The sequence below is a fragment of the Caloenas nicobarica genome, chromosome 7, assembly GCF_036013445.1.
Source record: "Caloenas nicobarica isolate bCalNic1 chromosome 7, bCalNic1.hap1, whole genome shotgun sequence".
NCBI lineage: Eukaryota > Metazoa > Chordata > Aves > Columbiformes > Columbidae > Caloenas > Caloenas nicobarica.
In genome coordinates, this window is record NC_088251.1 from 36,519,213 (window position 1) to 36,545,241 (window position 26,029).

The 26,029-nt window shown below is 54.7% G+C and overlaps 2 protein-coding genes across 2 annotated transcripts in view; both read left to right on the forward strand.

Annotated features, from left to right (window-relative positions):
• TUBGCP2 (tubulin gamma complex component 2) overlaps positions 1–9,476 on the forward strand; it is a 29,776-nt gene extending 20,300 nt beyond the window's left edge. The window contains exons 15-18 of the mRNA XM_065639249.1: positions 356–499; positions 1,361–1,489; positions 2,351–2,514; positions 9,150–9,476. Coding sequence (XP_065495321.1) covers positions 356–499; positions 1,361–1,489; positions 2,351–2,514; positions 9,150–9,255 — 543 coding nt within the window. The 3' untranslated portion in view covers positions 9,256–9,476. The remainder of the gene's footprint in view (positions 1–355; positions 500–1,360; positions 1,490–2,350; positions 2,515–9,149) is intronic.
• A 1,677-nt stretch (positions 9,477–11,153) lies between these two features.
• Positions 11,154–25,060, forward strand: ADAM8 (ADAM metallopeptidase domain 8). Its single transcript, XM_065639273.1, has 22 exons — positions 11,154–11,211; positions 12,389–12,498; positions 16,269–16,345; positions 16,614–16,692; positions 16,800–16,876; positions 18,379–18,565; positions 19,038–19,103; positions 19,210–19,278; positions 19,905–20,074; positions 20,159–20,240; positions 20,913–21,061; positions 21,292–21,469; positions 22,207–22,296; positions 22,901–23,096; positions 23,296–23,395; positions 23,498–23,681; positions 23,766–23,843; positions 23,930–24,014; positions 24,162–24,276; positions 24,384–24,576; positions 24,645–24,683; positions 24,902–25,060. Exons 1-22 carry the CDS (start codon positions 11,154–11,156, stop codon positions 25,058–25,060), a joined length of 2,541 nt encoding a protein of 846 aa, XP_065495345.1.
• Positions 25,061–26,029: the final 969 nt, after the last annotated feature.

Consider the following 26,029-nt stretch of genomic DNA (forward strand, 5'->3'; position numbering starts at 1 on the left):
CTTTGATTTACTTTTCTCTTTTCCACTTAGTGTAGCTGACTTGACTGAGATTGTGAAGGTGAGGCTGGGAGTGGGCCTCCTTTCCAGGGAAGAGTTTGGATCATTAAGGAAAGCATAATTTGCTTGAGAAGGTGATGTGACAAATCCAAGGTCAAAAGCCTGTGAAGGGCTGTTGAATGCAGTAACACAAATACTCTCTCTGTCTCAGGATGTTTCTGGAAGCTGGAAGGTACATGAGAAGTACCTCAATGTGCTCTAGAGCACGTCTTCAAGGTCGCTGTCAGGGCCAGGTGCTGGCTTAGAGCTTTGGTGCAATCTTGGTTTGTTTGCTCATTATTGTACTGTGCTGTGACAGGCATCTAATATCGACGATGTCCTGAGCCACCACACGAGCTTCCTGGATAACTGCTTGAAGGACTGCATGCTGACCAACCCCGAGCTGCTGAAGATCTTCTCCAAGCTGATGTCTGTCTGTGTCATGTTCACAAACTGCATGCAGGTACGTACGGCCTCCCCGCGCTGACCCCACGCTGCCAGCTACTTTGGCTGCCAGCCAGCTGTGACAGTCCCATTTTTCATAGAATCATGGAATCATTTTGGTTGGAAGAGACCCTTAAGATCATCTAATCCAACCATAACCTAAATCTAGCACTAACCCATGTCCCTAAGAGCCTCATCTATACATCTTTTAAACACCTCCAGGGATGGTGACTCCACTGCCCTGGGCAGCCTGTTCCAATGCCCGACAACCCTTTCGGGGAAGAAATTTTTCCTAATGTCCAATCTGAACCTCCCCTGGTGCAACTTGAGGCCATTTCCTCTCATCAACTCGACCCCTCTTGTCCTCGATGCATGTGGAAGAGCCTCTGTGCCTCCTGCCAGCACTTTAAGGCTTGACTGTTCAGACCCTCATCCTTTCTCCCAAACAGTATCTCTGGCTTCTCCCTCCACAAAATTCTCTGTGCTCTTCTTTTTCAGTGTTGGGTTGGGGTTCATATGAACCAAATTAACCTCTCTTCAGCCAGTGCTGCAGCAGAACGTGAGGTGTAAGTTGGAGGGCTCTGTAGTTTTTAGCGTCCTCTTTTGAGAGTCAGGTGAGGACTGGTGGTTGGACCCGTAGAGACTGATCTCTGTGGGTACACCCTAGCCAGCATCTCAGGGAGCCCATAGTTTCAAAAAAACCAAACACCTTCCTTTGGGTTTAGCGAGTTTTGTGCATTAACATTGTAAATTTAATCTCACAGTTGGCTTTCATGGTAGTTAGCTACCTGTAGGGCTGGCAGAACTGAGTCAGCCTCATGCTTTGCCATCATGCAAAAAAAGGGATCTCACCATCTGCCCAACTCTCTGCCCTTCCAAGAGGTTCACCCAAAGCATGAAGCTGGACAGTGAGATGGACCGGCTCACCTTAGAGCACGGCACGATGCTGGGCCCGCCAACGGAGGAGGAGCGTGCTGAAGAGACTGCCAAGAAGAAGCTGACTAATAAGGTAGGACATGGGATGGACAGCTGGGCCGGAACGCTGTCTGGCGTTGCCATGTGGTCAGGGTCGCTCTCCCACCTCTTGCAGATAGACCTTCCTAGTTTCCGGAGCACCTGTGGTCCCCAAAACAGAATCTTTGCAGAATTGTGGGTATTTTTGAGGGCAGCGTGGAGCACTGATGGTGTTTCAAGGTCTGCTTTGAAGACCCTGTCTCCCACAGCGATCCCTGCACTTGTTTTGAAGTTTTTAGCTGTATTTCGAGCTGGGCAGTGGGTACCCACATGCAGGTTTTCTGCAACTCTAGAACTTTCTGGTTTCCAGAACTAGCATTTTGTGATGGATGAACCAATAAGCTGTCAGGTGCGACTCTTTCCAGCCCATCCCTTTCGTATCTGGGATGTTTGTCTTGTCCGTGTTTCTCTGTCTAGATGCACACGTACATTTGCGTGGCACGCTCTGCAGGTAGCAGGCTGCCTCCTGTCCTGCTGAAAGCCCCTCTCTGGCACAGGGAGGGTCTGTCACGCTACAAGGCAGTCAGAGTGCTCCAGAGGTTACAACCTGCCTTAGACAACGCTCACTTTCTGCTTCCTGGCTTTTCTTCCTGCTTGAAAATAAATAATGACAGCATGTATTTGAGGATAACTCTACTGGGATCTACTCTGGCGTTCTCCCAGATAGGCACAGCAAGGTTTTTCATTACCGAGGACCTCGCAACTGTTTTGAAAGATTTATTTTAGTGGCTGAGCGACTGTTAAGTTTTGTTGCAGTATTTTTGAGCAGGTTAGGAAATACAAAAGCAATAATTCCATCTCTTTGTCAAGTGCGAGTCCCCAAACACATGGTGCCACTGTGCCTCTGTCTTGGTAGCTTTTAGCAGAGCACGCCGACAACTTCCACCTGACATCTGGCTTCGAAGCAACGATCAACAAGTTTGATAGCAATTTCTCAACACATCTGCTGGACCTGCTGGACAAACTGAGCGTTTACAGCACCAATGACTGTGAGCACAGCATGCTTAACATCATCTACAGGTGAGCTGGTAGTTTTCTCTCTGTAGCTTCCCCTCCTGTGGTTCCCAAATTCAGCTCAGGAAGAATAATTGCTGTTTAGAACTGTGTGTGTCTGCCCCATCAGTGAATACAGTGAAATCACAAGAGATACTGCTTTGCTTTTCAACCCAAGGCTTTAAAAAAAACCCACGTTCATTTGAATGATGTGAAATTTGTCTATTAATCTTGTAGATGTAATGCAAATGATTGTTTTCCTGGGATTGTCTCACTTTGTAGACAAGAAATAAGCTGATTCTTAAATACAGTGTAAGTATTCCAAGATGAGAAAACCATGCAAGAGATTGATCATAGGTGGGTATTTTAAGTTCACATCTTGTCTTTATTTAAATAAGCATTCCTTAATGTGTTTTTATTGTAGCCTCACCCATATTTACTAGCTTCTTAGGAATCCAAATCCCTCCAATAATACCTATAAGTCAGGTACACAAGATGTACTGCAGGAAGAGAGAGAGAGAGAGAGAGAAGGAGATCTGGGTTTTGCTGCTAGGTGGATAAGTTCTGTGTTTCTTTTTCAATAAAATGAGGTGCACAAGACTTTCTTTGGAGTGCTTAATGTTTGTTTTTGCTATAAGAGTCACACGTATTGGTGTTGCTGAGCTTTTTAAGGTTGGTGTTATGGAGTGTTGTAGCTTAGAGGGACCTGCTCTGGTACTCGGAGCTTTGAAGAACCACAGATAATGCTCGAGGAGCGTCGCCCTGAGTTCAGCGTGTGTGCTGTGCAAGCAGAATGCTTCTCATTCCGATCCTGCTACCAGCACTTCTGCAGCAAAACAGAAATAACTGCAGCTGTGGAGTTTGCTGCTGGAAGCAGCTTTTAGTGTTTGCGGCTGAAAAATCTGTTTCGGGAGTTAAGCACCTGAAACCTGGCAGGCTGCAGATGGGAAGTGTTTGGCTGAGGCGTGTGTATAACCGCAGCTTAAGAAGGCAAGTGAGGGGCAGGAGTTGACATCTCTGAATTCAAAAACTCACCTTGGTGGAAGTCAAGAAGTGAGAGCTGCTCGGCACCAGCTGCCTCACGCCTGGCAGAGGCTGCGATGCTTCGGAAATGCTGCTTGCAGACTGTCAGGCGTGTACGAAAACTGGTTAATTTTTACAGTGACTTATTTTTTCCATTGAAGAGGCAAGATATATATTGTGCATAGGCATAATTTGAAGGGGCTAGGATTTTCACGAACATAAAATATTTCAACACCAACACTTTAAGTGCTTGTTTCGTGCTTGTAAGCCTAATAGACACATTTGCACTGTTGGGGTGTGTGTGAGCCTAGAACACTTGAGACTTACCTTTTTTGTCCTTGCTGTCAGCTGGGGCACAGAAAACAAAGCCATCCGAAACATCCATTAGTTTCCCCGCGCTCTCTGCAAGCCGGTGTGTAGCTTTATTTTCATGTGCAAGCACTTGTAAACAGCTCTTAGAGGACTAGCCAGAAATTAAGGTCATTTTTAGGTGCTGATGGTTTCCCTTCATCTTTTTCTGAGGAAAGCCCTTGGTTTACCAAGGAGTACCTGCTCCTTTAAAGAATGTTTTTCATCCAAAGTTGTAATGCTTTTCAGTGGTAGATATGCTTGAATCAGTTGTTGGTCATATGTAATTTTGTTCATAAATGTGCCTGATAACTGGTTAATCGCATATTTTCTTTCTTTGCTTGGTGATGTAGGGATTTGTGCCCCAACCCCATTGATATTTAATATGGAACAGAGCCAATCCTTATTTAGTTATTCTTAACCAAATCAGACTAAAGGGTACTTTGAACTTTCTCTTAACTGTGCTTTGTCCTCTGTTTTGTTTTGGGGTTTTTTTAAGTGTAGTCTTACTGCTCCTCTGCTTTGGTTGGGTCTTTGTGAACTGTACGTTTTTTTTGTTGGTCATTCCCATCCTTTAACTTAATCTTCAGAAAACTGTATAGAATATTAGGCTGTAACCATTAAGTTCTAGGCTGGCTGATAACCCTTACAGCCCTGTGGAGATGTGCTACACCTGCAAACAAGAGATAAAAGGTTTCGGGAATGTTTTTTTGAAGCTGGTTGTTGTCCTCTTCTCATGCTGTGTCTCTTGAAGCTTTCGTTGTCCTTTTCTAAGGACAGGGCTCTTCAGGATTCCTGGTACCAGCCTTTGCAAACACTGTTCTGTGAAGTATTCCAGCAGGAGACTGGACTTCCAGTTGTCCTTCTGAGAACTTCTTGACCAGCAACTTCCATGCATTTACACAGGATCTGCTGTGCTATTTGAGATGTGGTCACACGTAGAATCATTTTGATTGGAAGAGACCCTTCAAGTCCAATCATAACCTAAATGTAGCACTAAACCATGTCCCTAAGAGCCTCATCTTTGCATCTTTTAAACCCCTTCAGGGATGGTGACTCCACCACTGCCCTGGGCAGCCTGTTCCAATGCCTGACAACCCTTTCCATGAAAAAATGTTTCCTAATATCCAACCTAAACCTCCCCTGGTGCAACTTGAGGCTGTTTCCTCTCATCCTATCACTCGCTACATGTTAGAAGAGACCAACACCCTCCATGCTACAACCTTCTTTCAGGTAGTTGTAGACAGCGATCAGGTCTCCCACACAGCTGAGGCCAAGGTTGAACACTCAAACTTGTCATCCTTGTTCCCATGGGTGCTTCCAGGAGTGGAGTCTAGCCCACCAGCTCCCACAATGTGTAGAGAATTACCTGTCATCTTCTTCCTTGTAGGATTGTATTCCTTAATTTAAGGAGGACAGGGATGCTTGTTGGTTGATACTCAGTCCCTGAAATGGGAAGGTAGGGAAGGACCCCTTCTCCACAGTCCTGGTATCTCTGATTCATTCCATCTCTGAAGTGACCAGTGTCTGAGGTCTCCTTCTCATCTTGGAAATTCTTCAAAGAGTTTTTTGTGGCTATTGGTGGAGGCCCCAACTGTACAAGTGATTGCTGTTCCTTTCAGGCCTAACCAGGACAGCCAAGTCTCTGCAAATGCTTTTAGGAAATGGCGGTGCAGCTTATCAAGGCCTTCTGGACATTTTATGTCAACCTTCATCTGTTTATCCTCATTGGACTGCCGTAGATTGCAGGCAGGATCCATCTGTAGAAAAATTGACAGGGCAAAGGGATTAAGCTCCTCCCTCGCTGCCATCACTCCTCGGTGTCACATCCAGAGTCAGTCTAGATTCAGGGACCGAGACCACAAGCAGCTGAGTCATCCAGGCAAGAACATTTACTCCTGAGTACTTCAGCTCTGCCTCCTTCTTTATCGAGCGCTTGCATTTTTATCATTACCAGTACAAGTTCTAACAGACAGGCTTTTTTGTGATGCTCCATCCAGGAGATCTTAATGACAACTAACTCCATGATCCGGCCACTTGGACACCATTGCAGGTCACACAGGGCATGACCAACGCAGCGTTGAAGACCAAGTCGTGTGCACTTTCAGTAGGAGAGCGTCCTGACCCCACAGTCCTTGAGTCTTGCAAAGAACACGTGGAGATCAACCCATTGTTGGGATCACCCGGGTCCGTCCAAGGCTGGAGCTGGTTCTCAGCTTATTCAAGAAGTCAACAATGTCAAGTCCTTGACTGGTCTTTACATGATGCAACAGCAAAAGTCCTGCAGCCTTCTGGCAGGCTTTAGCATGTGTGACGCCAGGCACTGGCGTAAGGTGGTGTCCTCCTTCCAGCACAGCTCCTACACTTAGCACGAGAGCTTCACCCTTTTCATCATGGCCTCCCCACCCTTCTGTCAACTTTATGCTTCTGCCAGGATGGTGGGAGAAGCTGATGCTGCACCGTGGAGACCGGCTGTGTGTCTGGTTCAGTTGTGGGTGCACGGTGCCGTGGCCAGGAGCTGTCCTCCACCAGATGCCTTTGTGTTTCACAGACAGCACACGACTGTTAGCTGTGGCAGGAGGTCACTCCTGAACTGTGGAACCCCCGGCGCAAATTCTTCCAAATATGGAGAGGTTGTTTTTTTACAACCGGTACTTCCTGCTTTTGGAGAAGGGAGAAGTGTGGTGATTCAGGCGGGTTGTGACAAAACAAAATGTTTCCGTTAGTGGTTTGCATCGAGCTGCAACCAGCTCTTCAGAAGAAGGTCTGAGTCCTTTGCCCCCTGGTATTTACATCCCCTAGTTCCTCTGCAGAGGACATACGGGGTCTTTATGCCATCAGGACTGTTGTCCCTGTCAGGTCCCCCAGTTTGGACTGTCTGGGACCACGTGAGTCTTCACCAAGACATTGGACATCGCTGGACCATTCCTGACAAACCAGGTGTCCCCATTTCCTTAACTGCAGTGCTGCATGTTAACAGGCCACACAGAACGTGTCTTTCCATTTCTGCGACTGCTCGGTAACATTTTAAAGAGTGGAAGTCTCACCATGAATGCCCAGACATGACATTTAGCTCTCATTCAGTCTGTAGAGATTCTTGGATCGAGTCCTGGAATCTATGGCAACAGGAACCCAAGAACCAGAGTGGAGACAGTTGCCTTCTGAAAGAACATCTTTGACAGAGAGACGGAAGAGTTTATAAGACGTACCAGTCTTTTCTTATAACCTTTTTATTTGACTGCTTGTCAAAGGTGATAGTCAATGTGTAAGGCAGGTTAAAAACATCTCTTAATATTCATAATTCTGGTACTGTGCTATTATTTATTTGATCCTGGTTAATATTTATTCCGTTTACAGTACTAACTGGGGCACAACCATGGTATTTGTAGCACCAAACAGCAAGAGCTGGAGATCCAGAGGGTTTCCTTCAAAGCGGGGAAGCTTGCAGGTAACTCACAGCTCTCCAGCGTGCCGAGGTCCTGCTTGGGTGCCTTGGCTCCATCAGTAGCAGGGCTGACAAGGCTGAAATCTCCCGAGTCACTCCTTCACATCCTGGTAGTGAAAAGGAGAAAAATTACTGCATAGAGGACTTTGTCAGAAGGATTACTTAATTCCAAATATTTTGAAATCTTACCCATAAGTGCCGCTAGCAGTCATCAGATATCCTTCCTTCACCATTTTTCAGGGAACAGCAGTGACTGAGCTTAGAGTAAGTCCAGTAGGACAAATGAAGTGATGCAAGCCCCAGTGAATAAAAGTTCCAGCCATAAAACAAGAAACTGAAGCGTAAGCAGGGTTGGAGGAAGCACCACACAAATTCTTAAGAGGTGGTTATCAAAGATCATTTAACCCTAAAAACATAGCTGAAAGGGAAGCCATAAAAATCTGCAATTCAAGAATTTTGTAATAAAGCAACTTCAGAAATGGAACAGATCCTCAAAGCAAGGATGTAAATAAGTCTTGGCCTCATATTTGAATCAAAGTTTGGTAAATATGCCCACCTCAGTGTCAGGTTTCCTTTGTACAACACTTAAAGGATGAAAGAGATGTAAGCTTTTCAACCAGGAGAGAGCAACAGATAAATTCCATCTGTCGAGGCTCTGTTTTCCACAGCCACCAAAAAATGTCAAGGAACAATTTGTTGCCGTTTGTGTAAGGTTGTTAAGCAACATGAAATTCAAATATTGTGCCCATTCATTTAGTATTGGAACAACTTAATTTGAGAAATGAAGAGAGTAACTTTTGTGTGATTCACAGCCTTATACCGACTATTGCCTGGTGTTCCCAGGGCACGTTTTTAAGAGCTGCACATGTCTTAGCTGGGTTCAGCATGCGGAGATCTACCTAAGATCAGAGAAGGCGTGAGCCGGGTGGTTTTCTGGCATCATTTTGGATTATCAGGGAGACAGGGTTGTGACATTGCTGATGTTGCCCGCTTTGGAGAGGCCTTTACAAGTACCAGCAATACTTGTGATCTTGGCTGAGCATCTTCCAGCCGGTTACTCATCTTCTTGAAACGTGAATCTGTTTGAAGGATACTTGCGTTAGCAAGGAGGTGGTGGTAATGGCAACTGCAACATGGCATGGAAGTTACGGTGGGTAATACGGTGGATTTCGTAAGGGAATCAGTACCGGAGTTCAGCGGTGGTGAATGCTGTCATGGAGCAGTGGTGGGAAGTGGCCAGGAAGGTGAGGAGCCCTCAGCCCTGGTGCCTTGTCCCCGAGTGACATGTCTCCAGGGTGGTGTGGTCAAGCTGTGGCTCCAGAGAAGAAGCTATGAGCAATTGGTCTTTCCTGATGTATTTTGTACACCTGTAAAGAACAGGGGAAATTTATCCTGTGGTCGAGGGACACCGGTAACACCGGTGGCACGAAGCAGATGTCCCCGCTGTGTCCACCCAGCCTGGGGCAGTCCCGTGTGGGGATGGCAGGTCTGGAGCTCCCTGTAGTGTGGCCACGTTCACCTGATGCCCTGGGAGATGTTTCTTCTTGGGGGAACGCGGCTGAGTAGGAGCACAGCTGTGGGCAGGGGAGTGTGGCTGCTGGTGGGATCTGTGCTTGGCATGTCCTCCACTTCTCCCCGCAGTGAGAGTTGCTTTGTTTCACACCCCTCATTTCAACCAACTTTCTCCTAAAATTCATCTGACCCTATAAAAGATTTTGTGTATTTTTGCATCTCCTTGCTGCCTGCGAGCACCTTGACGAGCCCGTGGGCTGCAGCACTGTGTGCCGTTCCCGGGAGGCAGCAAGCCGGCCAGCTGCTGAAACTTCTGGGTTTTTTCGTCCCTCAGGTTGGACTTCAACGGGTTCTACACAGAGCGCCTGGAGCACATGTCGGCCGAGCGCAGCCAGAGGGCAGCCCCCCTGCTTCCCCGCATGGCCGTGCCTGCCCAGTGAAGCGCTGCTGCCGCTGCCGCCCTGCTTGGCCGCCGCATCTTCTGCACCAGCAGAGAACCGGACACCAAATCCCTTCCAACTGGGAGTGCTCAGTGGAGCATTCTCTGCATTCACAGTGCAAGCTGGGAACGAACCGTGAGGGTTGTTGCAGAGGGACGGGGGGAATATTCAGTCTCCTGAAATGCACGTAGTGGGTTTTCTCTTCTGAGAAGCTTTTGTCAAGTCCTTTTTTTTTTTTTTTTTTTTTTTAACTACATTGTAAAATGATGTATTTGTGTGTTGTAAAATAAATTTAAAAAAACAAAACAGGGTTGTTTTATCTTAACAGAACTCAGGGTGCAGATTAGTGTTTTAGGGGACTGAATTTTGGTCGGCTCACAGAGACCTGGCTCAGCTGCCATGCAGCTTTATTTTGGGAGGAGAGCCCGGCTGGAGGGTTGCTGGAATGAAGCTGATGAGCTGCTCTAACCAATGAGGTGAGGTTCACAGCTGATGGGCTGGTGTGTGATGTTCCTATTGTGTTGGCCAAGTCTTTGGGGGTATCTTGCAGAGTTGTGCAGCCATAAAAACTGCTTGAGCCAGTTTGGAAGCAGGTGTGGTGGAGGGTGGAAGAGAAGTGTCTCCCAGGAACAAGTAACCAAGACACGTGCCAGAGACCCAGAGGCCTCAGCAGCAAGTGTGGGAACTTGAGAAGACGTGTGAGGGCTGTGGATACAGCGCTGAGCGCTCCTGTGAGTGACCTGCCTTTCTCTTGCCTTCTCCTCTGCAAGGACCTTCTAGAGTGCCTTAAAGGGAAAAGCCAAGTTCTCTTTGCACTGGTGGCCTAAAGCTGCTCCTCCAGCTTGGCAGAGAGAGAGACAGCTAAGGAGAGGATGGTAGACCACCAGTCGTAGAATCATAGGAAAATAAAATCATTTGGGTTGGAAGAGACCCTTAAGATCATTGAGTCCAACCGTTAACCCAGCCCTGGCACTACCCCATGTCCTGAGAACCTCATCTCCATCTGTTCAACCCCTCCAGGGATGGTGACTCTACCACTGCCCTAGGCAACCTGTTGAGTATCTTTTATTTCTATTTTTTATACATATTTGCTAGTAGTGTATTAATATTTTGTTATTTTATTAAGCTGTGTTTATCTCAAGCCAATTTTCTCCCTTCCCTTTTGATTCTCTCCCCTGTTGTGGGGAGTGGGGGTTGAGCAAGCGACTATTGTGGTTGTACTGCTAGCTCAGGTTAAACCACGACAGGCGGCTATGAAGATGCTGAGGGGTCTGGAGTGTCTTTCTGATGAGGAGAGACTGAGGGAGCTGGGGCTGTTCAGCCTGGAGAAGAGAAGTTGAGGGGGATCTGATCAATGGGATCAATATCTCAGGGTGGGTGTCAAGGGGATGGACCAGACTCTGTTCAGTGGTGCCCAATGACAGGGTGAGGGGCAACGGGCACAGACTGAAATACGGGAGGTTCCATCTGAATACGAGGAGAAACTTCTTTGCTGGGAGGTGCCAGAGCCTGGACCAGGCTGCCCAGAGCGGGTGTGGAGTCTCCTTCTCTGGAGACATTCAAACCCGCCTGGACGTGATCCTGTGTGATCTGCTCTGGTGACCCTGCGTGAGCAGGTGGGTTGGACTGGGTGATCTCCAGAGGTCCCTTCAACCCCAACCAGCCTGGGGTTCTGTGATTCCGCGATGCCCCGTGCACAGTCCGCAGGGCTCTATGGACCCAACAGGCACCCCCGGTACCGCACGGACCCTCCCCGCCGCTCCGGCCTCTCCCAGCCCCGCTCGGCGGGGGCGGCCCCGTCCCGCCCCGTCCCGCCCCGGGGCGGCGAGTCGCGCTGAGTCGCGGCGGGCGGGCGGCGCTGCCGGAGCGGCGGCGCTCGGGCCGGGCAGCTCCGAGCCATGGCCCCGCCGCTCGTCCCGCCGCCGCCGCTGCTGCTGCTGCTGCTGCTGGGCCACGGTAAGCGGGGGCGGGCGGGGACCCGGCGGGGCGGGCAGCCGTGCTCAAGTTTTGGGGCTCGGGGCAAACGCCCGACTCCCCGGAGGGCTCCTGCCGTGGGGCAGGGTTGGAGGTACCGGGGTCGGGGGATGCTTTTCCCCGCAAGAATGAAGGGCACGCGTGGGAAGCGGCACGGGAGGGGAGGTACAAGGTGCGAGAGGTGTATGGGGTGGATTTTTGGGACGGGACAGCTCGGCAAGGTTTTGGCTGCTTCGTCTGCCAGGCTAAGTCCTGGGATCCTCGGAGGATTAGGCGGGTAGCGCTGGCATCACCTCCCCACGCTCGCTGGAGCGCAAAGGGCGGAGGAAGGGGCTTGGAGGACCAGCCTCGCTGCCCTCGGTGGCTCCACTCGCAGAGGGACGCTTTGGGTGACCTCCATCCCGCCGTGCCCCCACTGCCACCCTGCACCGAAGGGGCGCCCGCCGTTACGTAAAGGCACCTCGGCTCCTGTAAATGTAAAGGCTTCTGTGAGCGAGGGGAAATTTGTCACAGCCAGCCTGCGGCGTGCCGGGGGGGGAACTGGTGACTCAGCCGGCCGAGGGGGTGGTGATGAGGCTCCCGGCTCCCACTTGGTGCCGTGGGCGAGGGCTGCCAGGCACCCGCAGACGGAGCACCCCGCTCTGCCGCCGCCTCGCCGGGGCTTCACCGGCCCCGTCTGACCCCGGGAGCACCAGCCTGGCTGTGGCCGAGCTCCTGGTTCGGGGCCCATGGGTAAGGCGAAGGGTTTATCACAGAAATCTCTCCCTTCTGACATCAAAAAAAGAGGATGGGAGGAGAGCTGAGCCAGCCCAGACTCGAGCCGTTCTCTGAAACACGACCCCCGGCAGCTGCCAGGCTGCAAGTCCCAAAGTGTGGCGTCAGACAGGGAGCTGAAAAATCTCCCTCTGTATTTGTGCACCAGGGTCTCAGTGGGGTTTTCCAGCCTTGAAAGGACCTGCTCACCCATGGGTGATGCTAAGCACCCTGTGGGAATGGGGGCCAGGGAGGCTGGAGCCTATCTGGGAGTTGTTCTCGCAAGCAGGTATTTTGGGATTTCCTGGTTTGGCTCTTCCCTGCGCCTTCATGTTGGCCACTTCCATTACCCTCTGGCTCTGTTGTTTCTGGGTATCCTGGCTCAAAGCTCTTCGACTTTTCCCAGGTGCCACTGCCAGGCTGGAGGAGAAGCTCACCCATGTCGAGAAGTACGAGATGGTGACGCCGTGTGAGGTGCCCACACCACGGGGCAAGAGGGACCTCTCTGCCGCACCGGTGAGTAGTGTCATCTCCCAAATACTGGCTTGCTGCCGCCCTGGCTGCCTCGCAGAGGGTCCAGGGAGGGGTTTGCAATCAGCAGAGACCCTTGGCCCACCACTGGACTTGGAGCTGAACCCCCTTAGGCCTGTGCCAGAGGAATAACCCGATGCACATTTTCTTCCATTGCTTCCATCCCAGAGGGTGGACATCTTGAAACAGTTGATCAGATCAGCTTTCCTGGACTGTTTCACGTCAAAATAGGAACTGCAGACAGTGGGGTAGACTCTTGGAGGGGGGGGCGCTGCTTTCTCTAGTGCTTTCTTCAGAGACGTTACCCAGCGGCGACACATCTTGAAGCCTTGCAGTGATCTTGTGACATCTGGTCTTTGCTTAAGGAGGGATTTGCAAAGCCTCGTTGAGCTGTAAGCACTTTTCTTGCTGTGTTTGCTGAAGTTGGGTTTTTTTTTTTGTCCTTTGGGAAAGGGAAATAAGAATCAGAAAGCTGCAGAAACCCACATGAAAGCAAGCCAGTGTTATTTTTCTTGGGAAACCTTGTAATTTGGTGAAAGGAATGGGGTTTGACTCAGGAGTTTTGAGTGCTTGGAGTTGATGTCCATAAGATGATGGCATTGACCTCAAAGACACTTTGCAATTCAGCCAAATACATGGATTCATTTCCTAGGACCAAAAAGCTCCGACTTTAACACCTGAGGAGATGGTTGGGCCAGGGACATTTATTTCCTAGTAAACTCTTTGTACAGCACATTCATCTGTGATTCAAACCCTTTCTGATAAGCTAGCTTCAAAAACACTCCCTGAAAGCATCTGTTTTCTCTGCTCTAGAAACCTAAACTTGTCCACGAGATAAACATTCCCCAGGCTATTTAGAGACACCATCTGTGCCGGGTGCGCCGGGCGGCTCTGCACCCAACTTGGGGTCCCTCTGCTTTCGATGGCACAGGACAAGGCACCCGCCTCGAGCCGCGTACTTCTGGGACAGCCGTGGGTGGCGTCAGCTGGCTGGCACCTGGGTCCACGCTTGGACTGGGTGATCCTTGTCCTTCCCAAACCTGCCGTGTTCAGGGTATGAGGTCTCCTGCCTTTCAAGCCATTTTCCTCCTCTTCCACAGAAGCTGCGTTTGCTGTCCCGGTAACCTCAGTGGGGAGGTTCTCAGCAAGGCTTGACCACCACCAAGCCCCTCTTTGAAGTGGGGACGGGTAGCTGGACAGGGGTTTTCTGCACCAGCTCCTCCTGTGGCTTTCCATTAGCAGTCCCTGGCTGGGCTGGGCATGGGCCAAGAGCTGGTTCCTGAGTCAGAGCATTTGGGACAGGCGGGGTGGGTCCAGTAGAGCATCTGCCCGGTGAGATTTGAAGCAGGTCAGCTTCTTTCTGGCTGTGCTAAAATCAAAATATTCAGCGCTGCAGACAGGATGGAGACCTCGGTCCTGCAGCACAGGATCTCCTGGGATTCCAGCCTTCCCACGGGCCATGGTCTCCTCCTCCCACCCACCCTTAGGAGGGGCACAACAGGGCATGTGGCAAACCTGAGTTCTTCATGGAAACGGACAGGAAAAAAGAGCAAGAAGGGCCTTCAAAAAGATCTATAGGTACATGCTCTTGATTGCAGAAGTGACCTCTCTCTCGTCCCCACGTTCCAGTGTTTCAAAGAGCTGTATTGAAACGGAGGGTGTTTTCCTGCCCGTTTAAGACCCAGTGTTGCAAGCTGCTGGCTTCTCTACCAGCCCACCTGTGCTCGCACGTCCCTGCTGGTCTGCCCCACCGTGTCCCAGAGCCAGTGGAGTCAGAGAGGCAAGTCCTGTGCCTGGGTGGAGACAGCCAGGCTCCTCTGCAGGAGGCAGAAGGACGTTGCAGAGCGAGCGGTGGGGCTGGATGGAGCAGGAGCAAGGGACGATGGTGGCCCAGTGACCCACCTTATTTTCCTCCTCTCTTGTGCTGCAGCTCCACCGACACATGGCTTGGTGCAACGAGCCCCATCCCTCACATCCTAGCGAGACCCGCCGCCTCTTCCCACCCAGGGAAGAAATACCCTTTGCTGAGGTGGGACGGTGGCATCATGTCCTGATCCTCTGCAAGCTCTCTGGGTCCCTCAGTAAGAGCAGCTGGAAGAAATCTCTCCTGTCTGTGTGCTGTGGCCATGGCTCTGCTCCGCTTGCTCAGCGCGGTCAGGGGGTCGGCAGGGCACAGTGAGCTGCCGGCGCTCCCAAAGCCTTCCCATCTGGAGCCCTCGCGCAAACCATGCTAATAAGGAAGGGAGTGGTTCAGAGAAGCTGTATCAGGACTTTTTCTTTTTAACTTGCCCTGCGGTTGTCTCCAGGAGACAGTCTCTGACCCTCCACCCCCTTCCAAGTGCTTTCCTGCCATTTCCTAAGACCTCTTCTGGCTCCGGCACTGCCAACAATAACAAAGCATCTCTTTGTCGGTGGACACGGGACAGAATGTCCACGTCAGGCGGGAGACACTGTTCATAAGAGAAGAATGTGCTGGGGACCTGTGAGCGTGCCCACACGCCGGCGGTGCCCCGGGCTGCCTGGCCACCCAGCAGGCTCGTCGCAACCTGCTCAGCGCACAGAGAGGGTGTTCCATGGCCGGCAGCCCATCGCTTCAGGTTGGAAATGCGAACCGGGTAGAACTGAGGGTGACCGAGTGATGGGCAAACCCCCTCACCTGGCCCCGCTGTGACTGAGTCAGCAGGACTTTCCGCTTGGCCGCAGCTGATCCCAAGCTGCAGATCATGCCCCCGGAGCACTGAGCTGTGGTATGAGGGCAGGTGCCGTCATCCTCCCTAGGGAGAGGCTGCACACCTCATCCAGGAGGAATGCTGGCCCTGGGAGAGACCTTCGCTTTGCCTTTTGCTCAGCTCTCCACCCCGGCATCCCATAAGAGCTGCGGATGTGCCTTCAGGAGAGGTGTCTGTGCTGTGGCGGTGACTAAGGAGGTCCCTGGTGCCAGGGGTGCAGCCTGATGCAAGACACCACGCAAGGGACTGTTGTTTCTCTCAGTGGCCCCAGTGGGATGGGACCTCAGGAGGTCTGTGGCTCAACCTCTGCAGATGGAGACTGCAAGATGTCCCAGAGGGAAACACTTCTGGAGGGACATCTCCATCCTGGGGGTTCAGGGCTCACCTGTGCTGAGCCACGGCCACCCTGACCCAGCCATAGTGACTGGAGGTTGGACTTGAGATGCCTTGAGGTCCCTTCCACCAGCTCTAGGGTGATGCTCGTGGGATCTGGCACACAGTGATACAGAATCTGCTCTCAGATGAGAACCAAGAGAAGGTTGTTGTCTAGCTGTGATGTTGCATGTTAGATCAGTCAAAGATAAGGAAGTTTCAGCTGATGAGAGCCGTTTGGCACTGGGGATCTTTGTGGTTCAGCCTGTGAGTAAGTGCTGAGCTCAGTCCCCAAAAATGCAGCTTTGTGACTGATGAGTAGGAAACCTCAGTTTCTGGCACGGCCATCTGCAGCCATGTGTCAGACACGGGAAACCAGACTTTGCTGACTCTGTTTCATTGCTGGTGACCTGTTCTTTATCTCAGGATGTGCCGGGATTTGTGTTATTGCTCATACGCTTTCTTTCTTCTCTTCTGATTTCCTGTGTCTTTGCTGGATGCCTCCAGGGTGAGCGGCCAGGCTCCTTGTCCCACAGCGGGGCACATGCAGACCCCATCGCCTTTCTGGGCAGAACAAGGGCCAAGAGGTCCTCTCTTCTGTAGCTCCTGCTCCTGGTGACGGTGGGTCTGTGCTGTAATCTGTCTTTCATGCAGAGCATCTACCCGGACCGTGTCCTCTACAGCGTTCGTGCTGAAGGCAGGGACTACCTCTTGCATCTGGAGAAGAACAAGTGAGTGTGGGTGGGACAGCCAAGGGGGGGATCGATTCCCACCCTTGCCATGAACATCACTTCTCCAAGATCTGGTGTCACCACACCAGTGATCTAAGCCCTCAGCTCAGACCCTCGCTAGCAAAAGATTGCATTTTTTCCCTCCCTGCCAAACCCACGCAGGGATGTCACGAGCCCACCGTACCCAACGTGACCAACTTCATCCCCAAAGCTTTCCATCCTCTCCCCAAAACCGGGGTCACTGCTGATGCCCCTTCCCACCCCGCAGGGAGCTGCTGGGGCAGCACTACACCCAGACGCACTACTCTGCCGACGGCACAGAGGTCACAGAGAAGCCGGACGTTCAGGTACGGGGCTGGCTCCGGGGAGCGCAGTTCTCCCGCTCCTGTGGGGTCCCGCTGTGCCGGCGGCTGGCGCAGACCCCCGTTGCACCTCTCCTCTCTCTCGGCCGCAGGATCACTGCTTTTATCAGGGCCACGTGCGAGGATATGCCGACTCAGCAGCGAGCATCAGCACCTGCAGCGGGCTCAGGTAGGATCTGCGGCTCCCCAGGGCACTGTGGCTGGCCAGGTGAGGGAGGGACAGCTCAGCTCTGCCCCGAGGAAGAGACCCCGTTTTTGGGGGGTTGACTCATGGCACGGGTTGAGGCTGAGAACCTGAGCGTGGCAGGAGGTCTGGGCAGGAGCGCCCTCCCTAGCAGCAAGGCACAGCACATCCCAGATCCGTCCGCTCTTCCCGGGGCAGACAGGACCAACTTGACCCCAGTGCTGCAGCGTGCTCGTGGCGATGCACCAGCTTGCAGGCAGCCAGCATCTCCTCCAGGCCACACCGAGCTCCTAGAGCTGGTGGCCAAGTGCCTTTCGGAAAGGAAAGGACACAGTACATCAGGCCAGCTGTGTCTCCCTCTACCCACCGACTGCTGGCCATGCTGGTGCTCATTCCTCAAAAGCCGCCCTGGGTCTACCTTCGTTTAACAGCAGAATCCATCCTTGCAGAGTAACCCAAGCCACCAGGTCCATGCAAGGTTGCTCAGTTTGCCATGGAGGATTCATACTCTGCTGTTCTCTTCAAGATCAGCTGGCAGCCAGACCTTGCAAAACAGTAAAAGAGAGAGGAAGGGTCCCTCGCATGGGGTGTTTGAGGAGGATGGGTGGTCCCTGAAGCACACAGGGACCTGCAAACACCCCTTTGCAGGAGAAACACCTGCTGGAGCTGCATGGCAGCCAGCTCCTCACTTTGAGAGCAGGGCTTGTGTCTGTGGAGACCTTGGCTCGCACAGCTTGTGCATACATGGGACGCTTGATATCCTTGTGTGGTAGGAGGACAAGACGTACAAGGGCAGGACAGGAGTCAAGGATGATACGGACAGGGCACATGGGACACCTTACAGACAGCATCTGGCCAGAGCTGCTTAGCAGAAATGCTGTGTTAAACCTGGCCCGGCAGTGCTGGGCAGTTCTCCTTGCTGAACCCTGGGACGTTTCTGCTGCCCAAAGTAATGGGCAACCATAGATGCCATGCCACGGTTTGCTCTCTCCCGGCCCAGCAGCCAGTTTCCACCCTCCCTGACAGTCCTTTTGTTCATCCCGTGCTTCTGCAGCCTCCAAAACCAAATCCTATTGACATGTTTCCTATCGCTCCCTGTCTCCTGGCATGGCCCCGCTCAGCTCTATCCTGCAGCACCTCTTCGATGTGCTCTTGGGCCAGGCGAGGTTGCAGGGAAGAGACACCCCATCCCTTGCATTGGTGTGAGCTCCTGCAGCCCGTACCTCCTCCCCACGCACTGCCCAAGGGCTGCTGGGGCTTTGCACCGAGCGTGCTTTCCTCCAGGTGGCCAGCAGGACCTGTCACATACCGCTAGTGGCGTGTAGCTCATCCAAGCTGCCCTAGGGAACCATGAAGGGGTAGGGTGGTTTCCTAGCTGGGATTTGGCAGCTGTGTTTTGTACCGCAGGCACTTGTGGGGGTGCATGTGGGGTCTGTGTGTCCTGCCGGACATCTCCCCTGCCTGATGCCCATCCTCTCTCTTGGCAGCGGGTTTTTCCGGGTGAATGAGACCACCTTCCTGCTGGAGCCCCTGCAAGGCCGTGCGGCTGGCCAGCACGCCGTGTACCGAGCAGCTCACCTGCGGGGCAAGCGCGGCACGTGCCGAGAGGCTGGTGCCACTCTCGAGTACGACCACGAGCCGAAAATTCCTGCAGCCATGAAGCTCTACCGCTGGGTTAAGGATTGCATTGCTTCTCCTTCCTGTAGCTGAGTTTGCAAGAGCCTAGGTCCTGTGAAGTCCAGGAGAGGAGTGGGGCCATATTGCTTCTCCTGGAGATGCTCCTCTCCCAGGCATTTTTGGTGGGGTACCCAAACACGGGTTGCTCCCAGTGGCCCAGCTCCTGGTGGGAGCAAGTTCTCAGATCCTGCACCTTTAGCAGGAGCATCCTCCCGCCCCATGAGCTCTGTGATGCCTGCAGAGCCTCTCTCATGCCTCAGTAGCAGGCTTTGGTTTTTCCTTATGTGTTGGAAGATGCCTGAAACACCCAGCAAAGTAACACGAGAAAGCAGCGCTAGAAGACCTACTAGCCTTGAATAATAGTGGAAGATGCCCCAGGATGCAACACATCCCACAAGAGGGTCAACCACAGGGCTTGGCAAGCTGCCGAGCTGAGCCCCTCTGTGCTCACTTTCCTCTTCCCTTCCAGAAATCAGCTCCATTACACAAAGGTCCCCGATACGTGGAGCTGGTGCTGGTCGTGGACAACGAGGAGGTAAGCACGGGATGGAGGGGAGAGCCAGTGTCTGCCTTTTCACTCTCATCCACTGCAGCGAGGATGTTGAAGCCAGCCTGGAAATCTCTCCCTGTCCTTCCCATAGTTCAGGAAACATAAGGACTTGCGCACAGTGCAGAATCGCATGAAGGAAATCGTCAACCACGTTGACAAGGTGAGCCCGGGGGGTCTGGACCTGCCCTCCCTGCTCCCACACACCCCGCAGTGCCAGCACAGGCACGAACACGGTGGAGGAGAGGTTGGCGTGGGTAGGGTGATGGAGCTGGAGCTCATCTCAAGCCCGTAGATGGGCTGCCACAAGGGGACCGATTCCCTGGGCCAACATGGTGTGCAAAATGGACATGACAAGCAGCTCAGCCCTGGGTCCTCAGGAGCACGGGACAGCTGCCTCCCAGCTCTCGTAAGGGAAAGGGCGAGAGTTTTCTTCTCGTAAGCCCCGGGGGCATGTCCCATGGCCACTCCCAAGCTGGAGTGGGTGCTAATGAGAGGGTGATGGACACACTGCACCAAAGGTGGGTTTCTGCTTGCCTGGCTTCAGCCTCACGCTTTGGTCGGCGGCATGGGAGCAGCATCCCAGCCTTCACCGTCCAAGAGGGAGCCCAGAAATCCCAGCGTAAACCCTGTCTACGTGGTCACCCCAGCTTGTGGTATTTATTGAGGGGGTAACAGAGCTGGCGTTGCACAGTGAGGTGGGGTTGCAGTTCCCTGGAGAGGTGGGACCTTCATTCTGCTCATGCAACTCGAATCCAAGCATTCCCTCTGGGCTGTCTCCCGCCTCAGCTTTATCAGCCTCTTCGCCTGCGGGTGGCCTTGATTGGCTTGGAGGTGTGGAGCCACAAGGACAAGATCGTGGTCAGTCCTAACCCAGAGGTGACGCTGGACAACTTCCTCCACTGGCGGGAGGCCGAGCTGCTGCGGAGGAAGCCGCACGACAATGCCCAGCTGATCACGTAAGGATGGGGGACCACCAGCTCGCCGTCCTTGCAGCCTTGCTGCTGCCCGGGAGACATGGCCACAGCATCTCAATCCCACAGGGGCATAGACTTCCACGGCACGACCGTAGGGCTCGCCAAGAAGCTTGTGATGTGCACCAGGGACTCGGGTGGTGTCAACCAGGTGGGTCCCACTGCCCAGCCATGTGCCGGGAGGGCAGCAGCAGTCCCATGGTCTGCGCTCCCTGCATTGTGTTTTCCAGAGTGGGTCTCTCCTCCACTGGTCTCCAGCTTTCCCCCTCCACAGCCTTTGGGCTGGATCTGGTCCCTGGCATCTCCAACCCTTGAGCGATTAAGCCCCAGAGAAGCGTGGAGGCCACAGGGGAAGGGTGGCTGTGGAAACCCAACTGGGTGCCTGTGGACGCTCTGATATGCCTGAGCCCTGGAGAGCCTCCCAGAGCAGTTCAGTGCACACAGAGCTTCTCAGGTGGCTGGGACTTGGTTTGTAATTGCTCCTTGGCCACCCTGGCTGTGCTCCTCACCCCTCCCCAGGGAGGGCACCCTTTGCTGGAGGGGCAGCGGTTGGCCGTGGGACCTGTGGCTGTGCAGAAGCACCACAAAGCATCGTTTCAGGGTAGCCACAATATCTAAGCTCACTTGCACCCCTGGGAGCCCAGCCTGGAGGTCTTGATGGGACGAAGTCCACCTGTGGTCTTCCTTTATCTCAGCATGTCAGCGTTAGTGAACGAACTGCAGGCAGCAGTGAGACCTGGCACTGAGCACTTGGACAGCCTCAGTGGGTCCCGTGGAGATGCTGTGAAGAGCACTGAACCACGCTGCACTTCTCGTCCCGCAGGACCACAGTGCAAATCCTATCGGCGCTGCATCCACCATGGCTCACGAGATGGGACACAACCTGGGGATGTCTCATGATGAAGACATTGCTGGCTGCCACTGTCCTGTCCCCAAAGCTGATGGAGGATGTGTCATGGCGGCAAGTGTTGGGTGAGTGAAGGAGAAAGGGGAATATCCCTGGGCAGCAAATATTTTGAGATGTCCTCCAGCACTGTCCTGGTGGCATGAAGCCTGTGAGATGGTCAGGTCTGGGTGGACACTTCACTTGAAGCTGCACTTTGTCTGTTGGTGTCTTTGAGTCTGCTGGTGGCCCTCCAGCTTCTCCCTGAGCTGGTGGGCTCTCATCTCTGCTCACGACTGCCTGTTATTGTGCCCCTCAGCCTGGTTTACCCCAAGCTCTTCAGCCGCTGCAGCGAGCAGGACATGTGGCAGTTCCTCGGGGACCCCAGGACCAGCTGCCTGCTGAACGTCCCCAGGGCGGATGAACTGTATGGGGGGCCGGTGTGCGGGAACCAGTTTGTGGAGCGGGGAGAGCAGTGCGACTGCGGCACGCTGGAGGTAGGGACGCCCTCTGAGAGCCCAGGGGGGTGGGTGGGCGGCAGAGACCTGAAACTTGCCATTCAGGTTTGGAAAAGGTTGTGCAAGCCTTTTCCCTGGACATAGAGCTTTGCAAGTTTCATCGTCCTTATGTTCCTGATGCTCCTCCCCAAAAATATGTTGTGGAGAATATTTGGATGTGTGCTCCCCCCTAACCTTTCATGTAGCTGGCTGTGATTTTAGCAGGAGCATGCCTAGGAAAGATGGACATCCCCCCACCATATCCTCCAAAGAGGTGATCCAAGGAGGGGGACATCATGGCATGTTGTCCTTACAGGAGCTGTGCCCAGCTTTTCCTCATCCCCAGCAGCCCATCACTGCATCTCTGGAGGCAGATTTGAGACAAACGGCCAGACGATGTCTCTGGGATGAATCCCTGGGTCACAGCCCCGCTCTGGCACCTGAAGGGATTCTCTTCCCATGCAAAGAGCATGGAGATCCTCATGTTTCCTCCTTCCTGGAGATGTGCAAAGGGTGGGAAAAAAAAAAAAAAAAAAATCTCGTCCTTTGGTTTGGTGTTGGTAATGGAGGTAAAGAGGTAGCAGAAATGGCTCACGCCTTGGGTGATGCTGTGGTTTTGCCCCATGGTTCAGCCCGAGACACGCTGGTGACGTGGCAGCTGGGCCCCCCCCCAGAAAGGAAGGGAAGGGTCTTTCAGGGAGCTTTTGGGAGGGTTTCAGTCCCTCCCTGTCTCGCAGGAGTGCTCTGACCGCTGCTGCAACGCCACCACTTGCCAGCTGAGAGAGGGAGCCGAGTGCGCCCGGGGGGACTGCTGCCAGGACTGCAAGGTACTGCCACCCGTGGGGACCGGGGGGGACACTGCCCTGCCCCAGGCTCTTCTGGAGCTTCCCATTAGTGCAAGGTGTGTCGCTAGCCTGAAGGACCCCTGTAGCAGCCTGCTCAGAGCCAAAGGCACCCAGTGGTTTGGGGGGAATCCCGCTTCCCACACGATGCGCTCACTGCGTGGACAGTCGGCATCTCGGGTGGGAAGCGGTTGGGCAGGTGAAGCAGCCTCTGTTCCTGATAGCCAAGACACAGCTGTTGCATGCCCTGGTTCCTGCACACAGTGTGAGAAATGCCTTGATGTGAAGAGACAGGGCTGGAAGAGGACCCTGGGACAGCTCCAGACTAAAAGCAAAGCACAAGGCGTTGCCCGCGGGGAGAGATTTAACTATGGGAAGACCCAGGCCGAGGTCTGACGGTGCAGGAGCTGTGCAGGAGCTCGGTCAATAGCAAATGTCTTTGTGCCGGAGTGGCGCGAGCTGCCGTGTCTGGATCTATGGGGTGCTGGGAGATGTTTCAAAGCCGAGAGTGCTGCTGGGCTGTGGTGCCTGCGCGGCTCTGGGGATGCGAGAGCACTGAGGCAACGCTGACATCCCCTTTTCTGTGCAGGTGAAGGCTGCCGGTGCGCTCTGCCGGGCCAGCAAGAACGACTGCGACCTGCCCGAGCACTGCACTGGCCTGAGCGCCGAGTGCCCGGAGGATGTCTTCCAGGAGAACGGCATCTCCTGCCAGAACGGCGATGGCTACTGCTACAACGGGGCCTGCCCCTCGCACGGCGAGCAGTGCCGCGCGCTCTGGGGCACAGGTAGCTGCTCCCCACCCTCCCCACGTGCTGGGGACGTGCCCGGATCCCCGGCTCCTCGGGCCGGGGTGCTGCTGGGCTGCATCCCGCATCCCCATCTGGGTGCTGTGGCTGCCGACCCGAAAGCGCGGCCACCGCTGCCGGGCGCCGTCAGCTTGCCACGGGCTCTGGCTCTGCGTGACCCTTTCTGTGTGTCCTGCAGAGGCCCAGGTGGCTCCTGACATCTGCTTTAAGCACAACAGCGAGCAACACCTTCACCTCCACTGCCTGACCGAGTACGGGAAGCGGCCCTGCAGCCCCAAGTAAGGAGCTGGGGGTTGGGGGAGCGGTGGCAGCGCCGTGGGGCCGGGTGAGGTTCCCCAGCCCCGTGCCACCCCTGCCGCTCACGGCTGCTCCTCCGGCAGGGATGTGAAGTGCGGCACGCTGCTGTGCCTGAGCGACAACGCCAGCCCCGTCCTCGGCGGTGGCTCCTACTCGCTCTTCTTTGGGCGCTTCAAGTGCAGGGCGGTCATCGCCAGCAACGATGCTAATGAGGTGGCGGCCAAGCTCAGGCTCGTGCCCACCGGCGCCAAGTGCGGAGAGGAGATGGTGAGGTGCTGGGGCGGCCGGGAGGGGTGGCCACTGGCCACGGGGACCCGGGGCAGCCTCAGAGCCCCCCCTGCCTGCCCCCAGGTCTGCTATGCCGGGCGCTGCCAGAACCTCCTGGTCTACGGCAATAAGAACTGCTCAGCCAAGTGCAACAACCACGGGGTACGCTGTGTGGTCATCCTCTGCCAGAGCGGGGCCGGGGCAGCGTGGCACGTCCGTGGCCCTGACGCTTTCCTCCCTCGCCTCAGGTGTGCAACCACAAGCGCGAGTGTCACTGCGAGCCGGGCTGGGCAGCGCCCTACTGCCAGCAGAAGATTTCAGGGGTGGCAGCAGGTACGGCAGCCCCAATGAGTTTGCTGGGGAGAGAGACCGTGGGGAGGGGGTTAGCACCGCACGGTGGTGCCTGTAGGCGCTGCCCCGTCCCCTCGGGGTGTCCCTGGTGTGGGGATGCCTGTCCCAACGCCAGCCGGGTCTCTGCAGGGAGCAGCAGCGTGGTCTGGGCAGCCGTGCCGGCCGTGCTGGGGCTCTCCGGCGTCCTGCTCGGCAGCGGCGTGGTGCTCCTCAGGAGGAGGGGGACGAGGCACTTCCAGAAAGGGTAATTCCCCTCTCCTCTGCCCCACAGCGGGGCTGAGCCACGGCTGCACAGGCCGAGCTCCGGGGATGCCCGCAGCAGCCCCACATCGTCCCTCTGCCCCACTGCAGGGCCTCCAGCGGGCCCGCCAGCGGGCTCGCCAACCCGCTCTTCCAGGAGGGAGGCCGGACGCGACCCCCGCGTCGCCAGCTGTCCCGCCGTGACATCGGCCACCCCAGCCTGCTGAGCAGCACAGCGGCTCCGCGGGACGCCCGGCCCCTTGTGTCCGGCCACCCGGCCCCGCAGGTACCGGGGGAGCAGAGCCGCAGCGCGGGGCAGCTTTGTGGCGAGGGCGGGAGGGTGGCCACTCACCCTGGTTTTTGGTGACCCTGCAGGTGCCATGTCCAGCCCCTCCAGGATGGCCCCTGCAGGTAGCCACCCCTGTGAAAGCCACCGCTGCCTCGTGGCGGGGTGGCCTGTCCTTCTCAGACATCCCCCCAGCCTCCCCTGGCCTGACCAGCCCATGACATGTGGGGTGGCCCCGGTGGCTGACTGGGGAGGGGGAACCCTTCCTTTGCCCCCTGTCCCCCTCCTGGTCCCTCCTTGGGGCCCAGGTGAGGAACTCCGTTCTCTCCTCTCCTCCCGCCAGAAGCCGAAGCCGCCCAGCAAACCTCTCCCGGCACTGAAGAGCAAGGAGACGTGCCCCGGCGAGGAGCTGCCAGGACGGGCCATCCCTCGGCCCCTGCCGACACCCCCCTTGGTCATCCCGCCGAAGGTGGCCCTGAAGCCACCCACAGCCAGGAGGTGACCAAGGATGCTCCATCCACCACCACGGCTGAGGAGTTGCTTGGGTGGCACAGCTGGGGAGCTGCCATCTCGCTTCCACCTTTACTTGAATCTCTCACCGGACCCTCCTCCGGGTGGACGGCCATGTTTACAGATAGTTGAGTTGTGCCTTAACAGACTTTGCAGCCTCGGGGCTGGACCAGGGAGAGCTGCCAGCTGGGTGGCAGGAGGAGACCAGGCACCGGGATGATGCCAGCTCTGGTTTTGAGGCCGGTCCTGAGTTTGTCCAGGCTCCCCTGCGCCCTGGGAGCTGCTGCCTTCCCTCCCGACGTCCTGAATGTGTCCTGCTCCTGGTGTCCCTTCCCCACCAGGGTCGCGGAGCTCTGGGCATTGCTGGGACCTGCCCCGTGCCCACCACCCCGGCTGGGGACAGTCACACGGGGCACCTTGCCAGGGTCTTTGGCAGGTCCAAGCTGGGCTTGGCTTCCCCATGGGGCTTTTGTCTCTGAAGTTACGACTTGAATTACTGCTCTCCTGAAAGGGAATTTCCTCGGAGCCTTTTTTTTTTTTATTGCACCTCTTAACTTATGACCCTTTTGTGGCCATTTTGAGCCATCCGTTGTGAAACCAGGCCTCCCCGTTTTTGATATAATTTAGGCTGAAGGCTTTTATACCAATAAAGACTGAAGGCAGCGGTGTCCTGAAGTGTCCGTGGGCAGAAGGGGCAGCGAGGCAGGAGGGTGGCAGCAGGCAGGGAGCTGCCCCGCGGGATCTGGCATGGATGGCACCAGGAGGGAGAAAGGCTTGAGCTCCCAGCTCCTGTGCCAGAGCCATGGGGACCAAATGGCAGCACTTCCCCCCTCTGCAGGGTGCTGCAGCAAGTCCTTGTGACCCCCTGGCATGCAGCACTGCTGGCCCCCAGCCCCGGCTGCCTAAACAGGCCCTGGGCTTGCTCTGTGACCAAAGCCTGGCTACTGTGACTCCCACCAGC

Bases quoted from the DNA above. Each gene is read 5' to 3' on its own strand.
- ADAM8 (XM_065639273.1), top strand. From the start codon at position 11,154: ATGGCCCCGCCGCTCGTCCCGCCGCCGCCGCTGCTGCTGCTGCTGCTG. The intron at 12,499-16,268 runs GTGAGTAGTGTC...TCTTTCATGCAG, and splicing joins GGGACCTCTCTGCCGCACCG to AGCATCTACCCGGACCGTGT. The intron at 23,097-23,295 runs GTAGCTGCTCCC...TGTGTCCTGCAG, and splicing joins CCGCGCGCTCTGGGGCACAG to AGGCCCAGGTGGCTCCTGAC.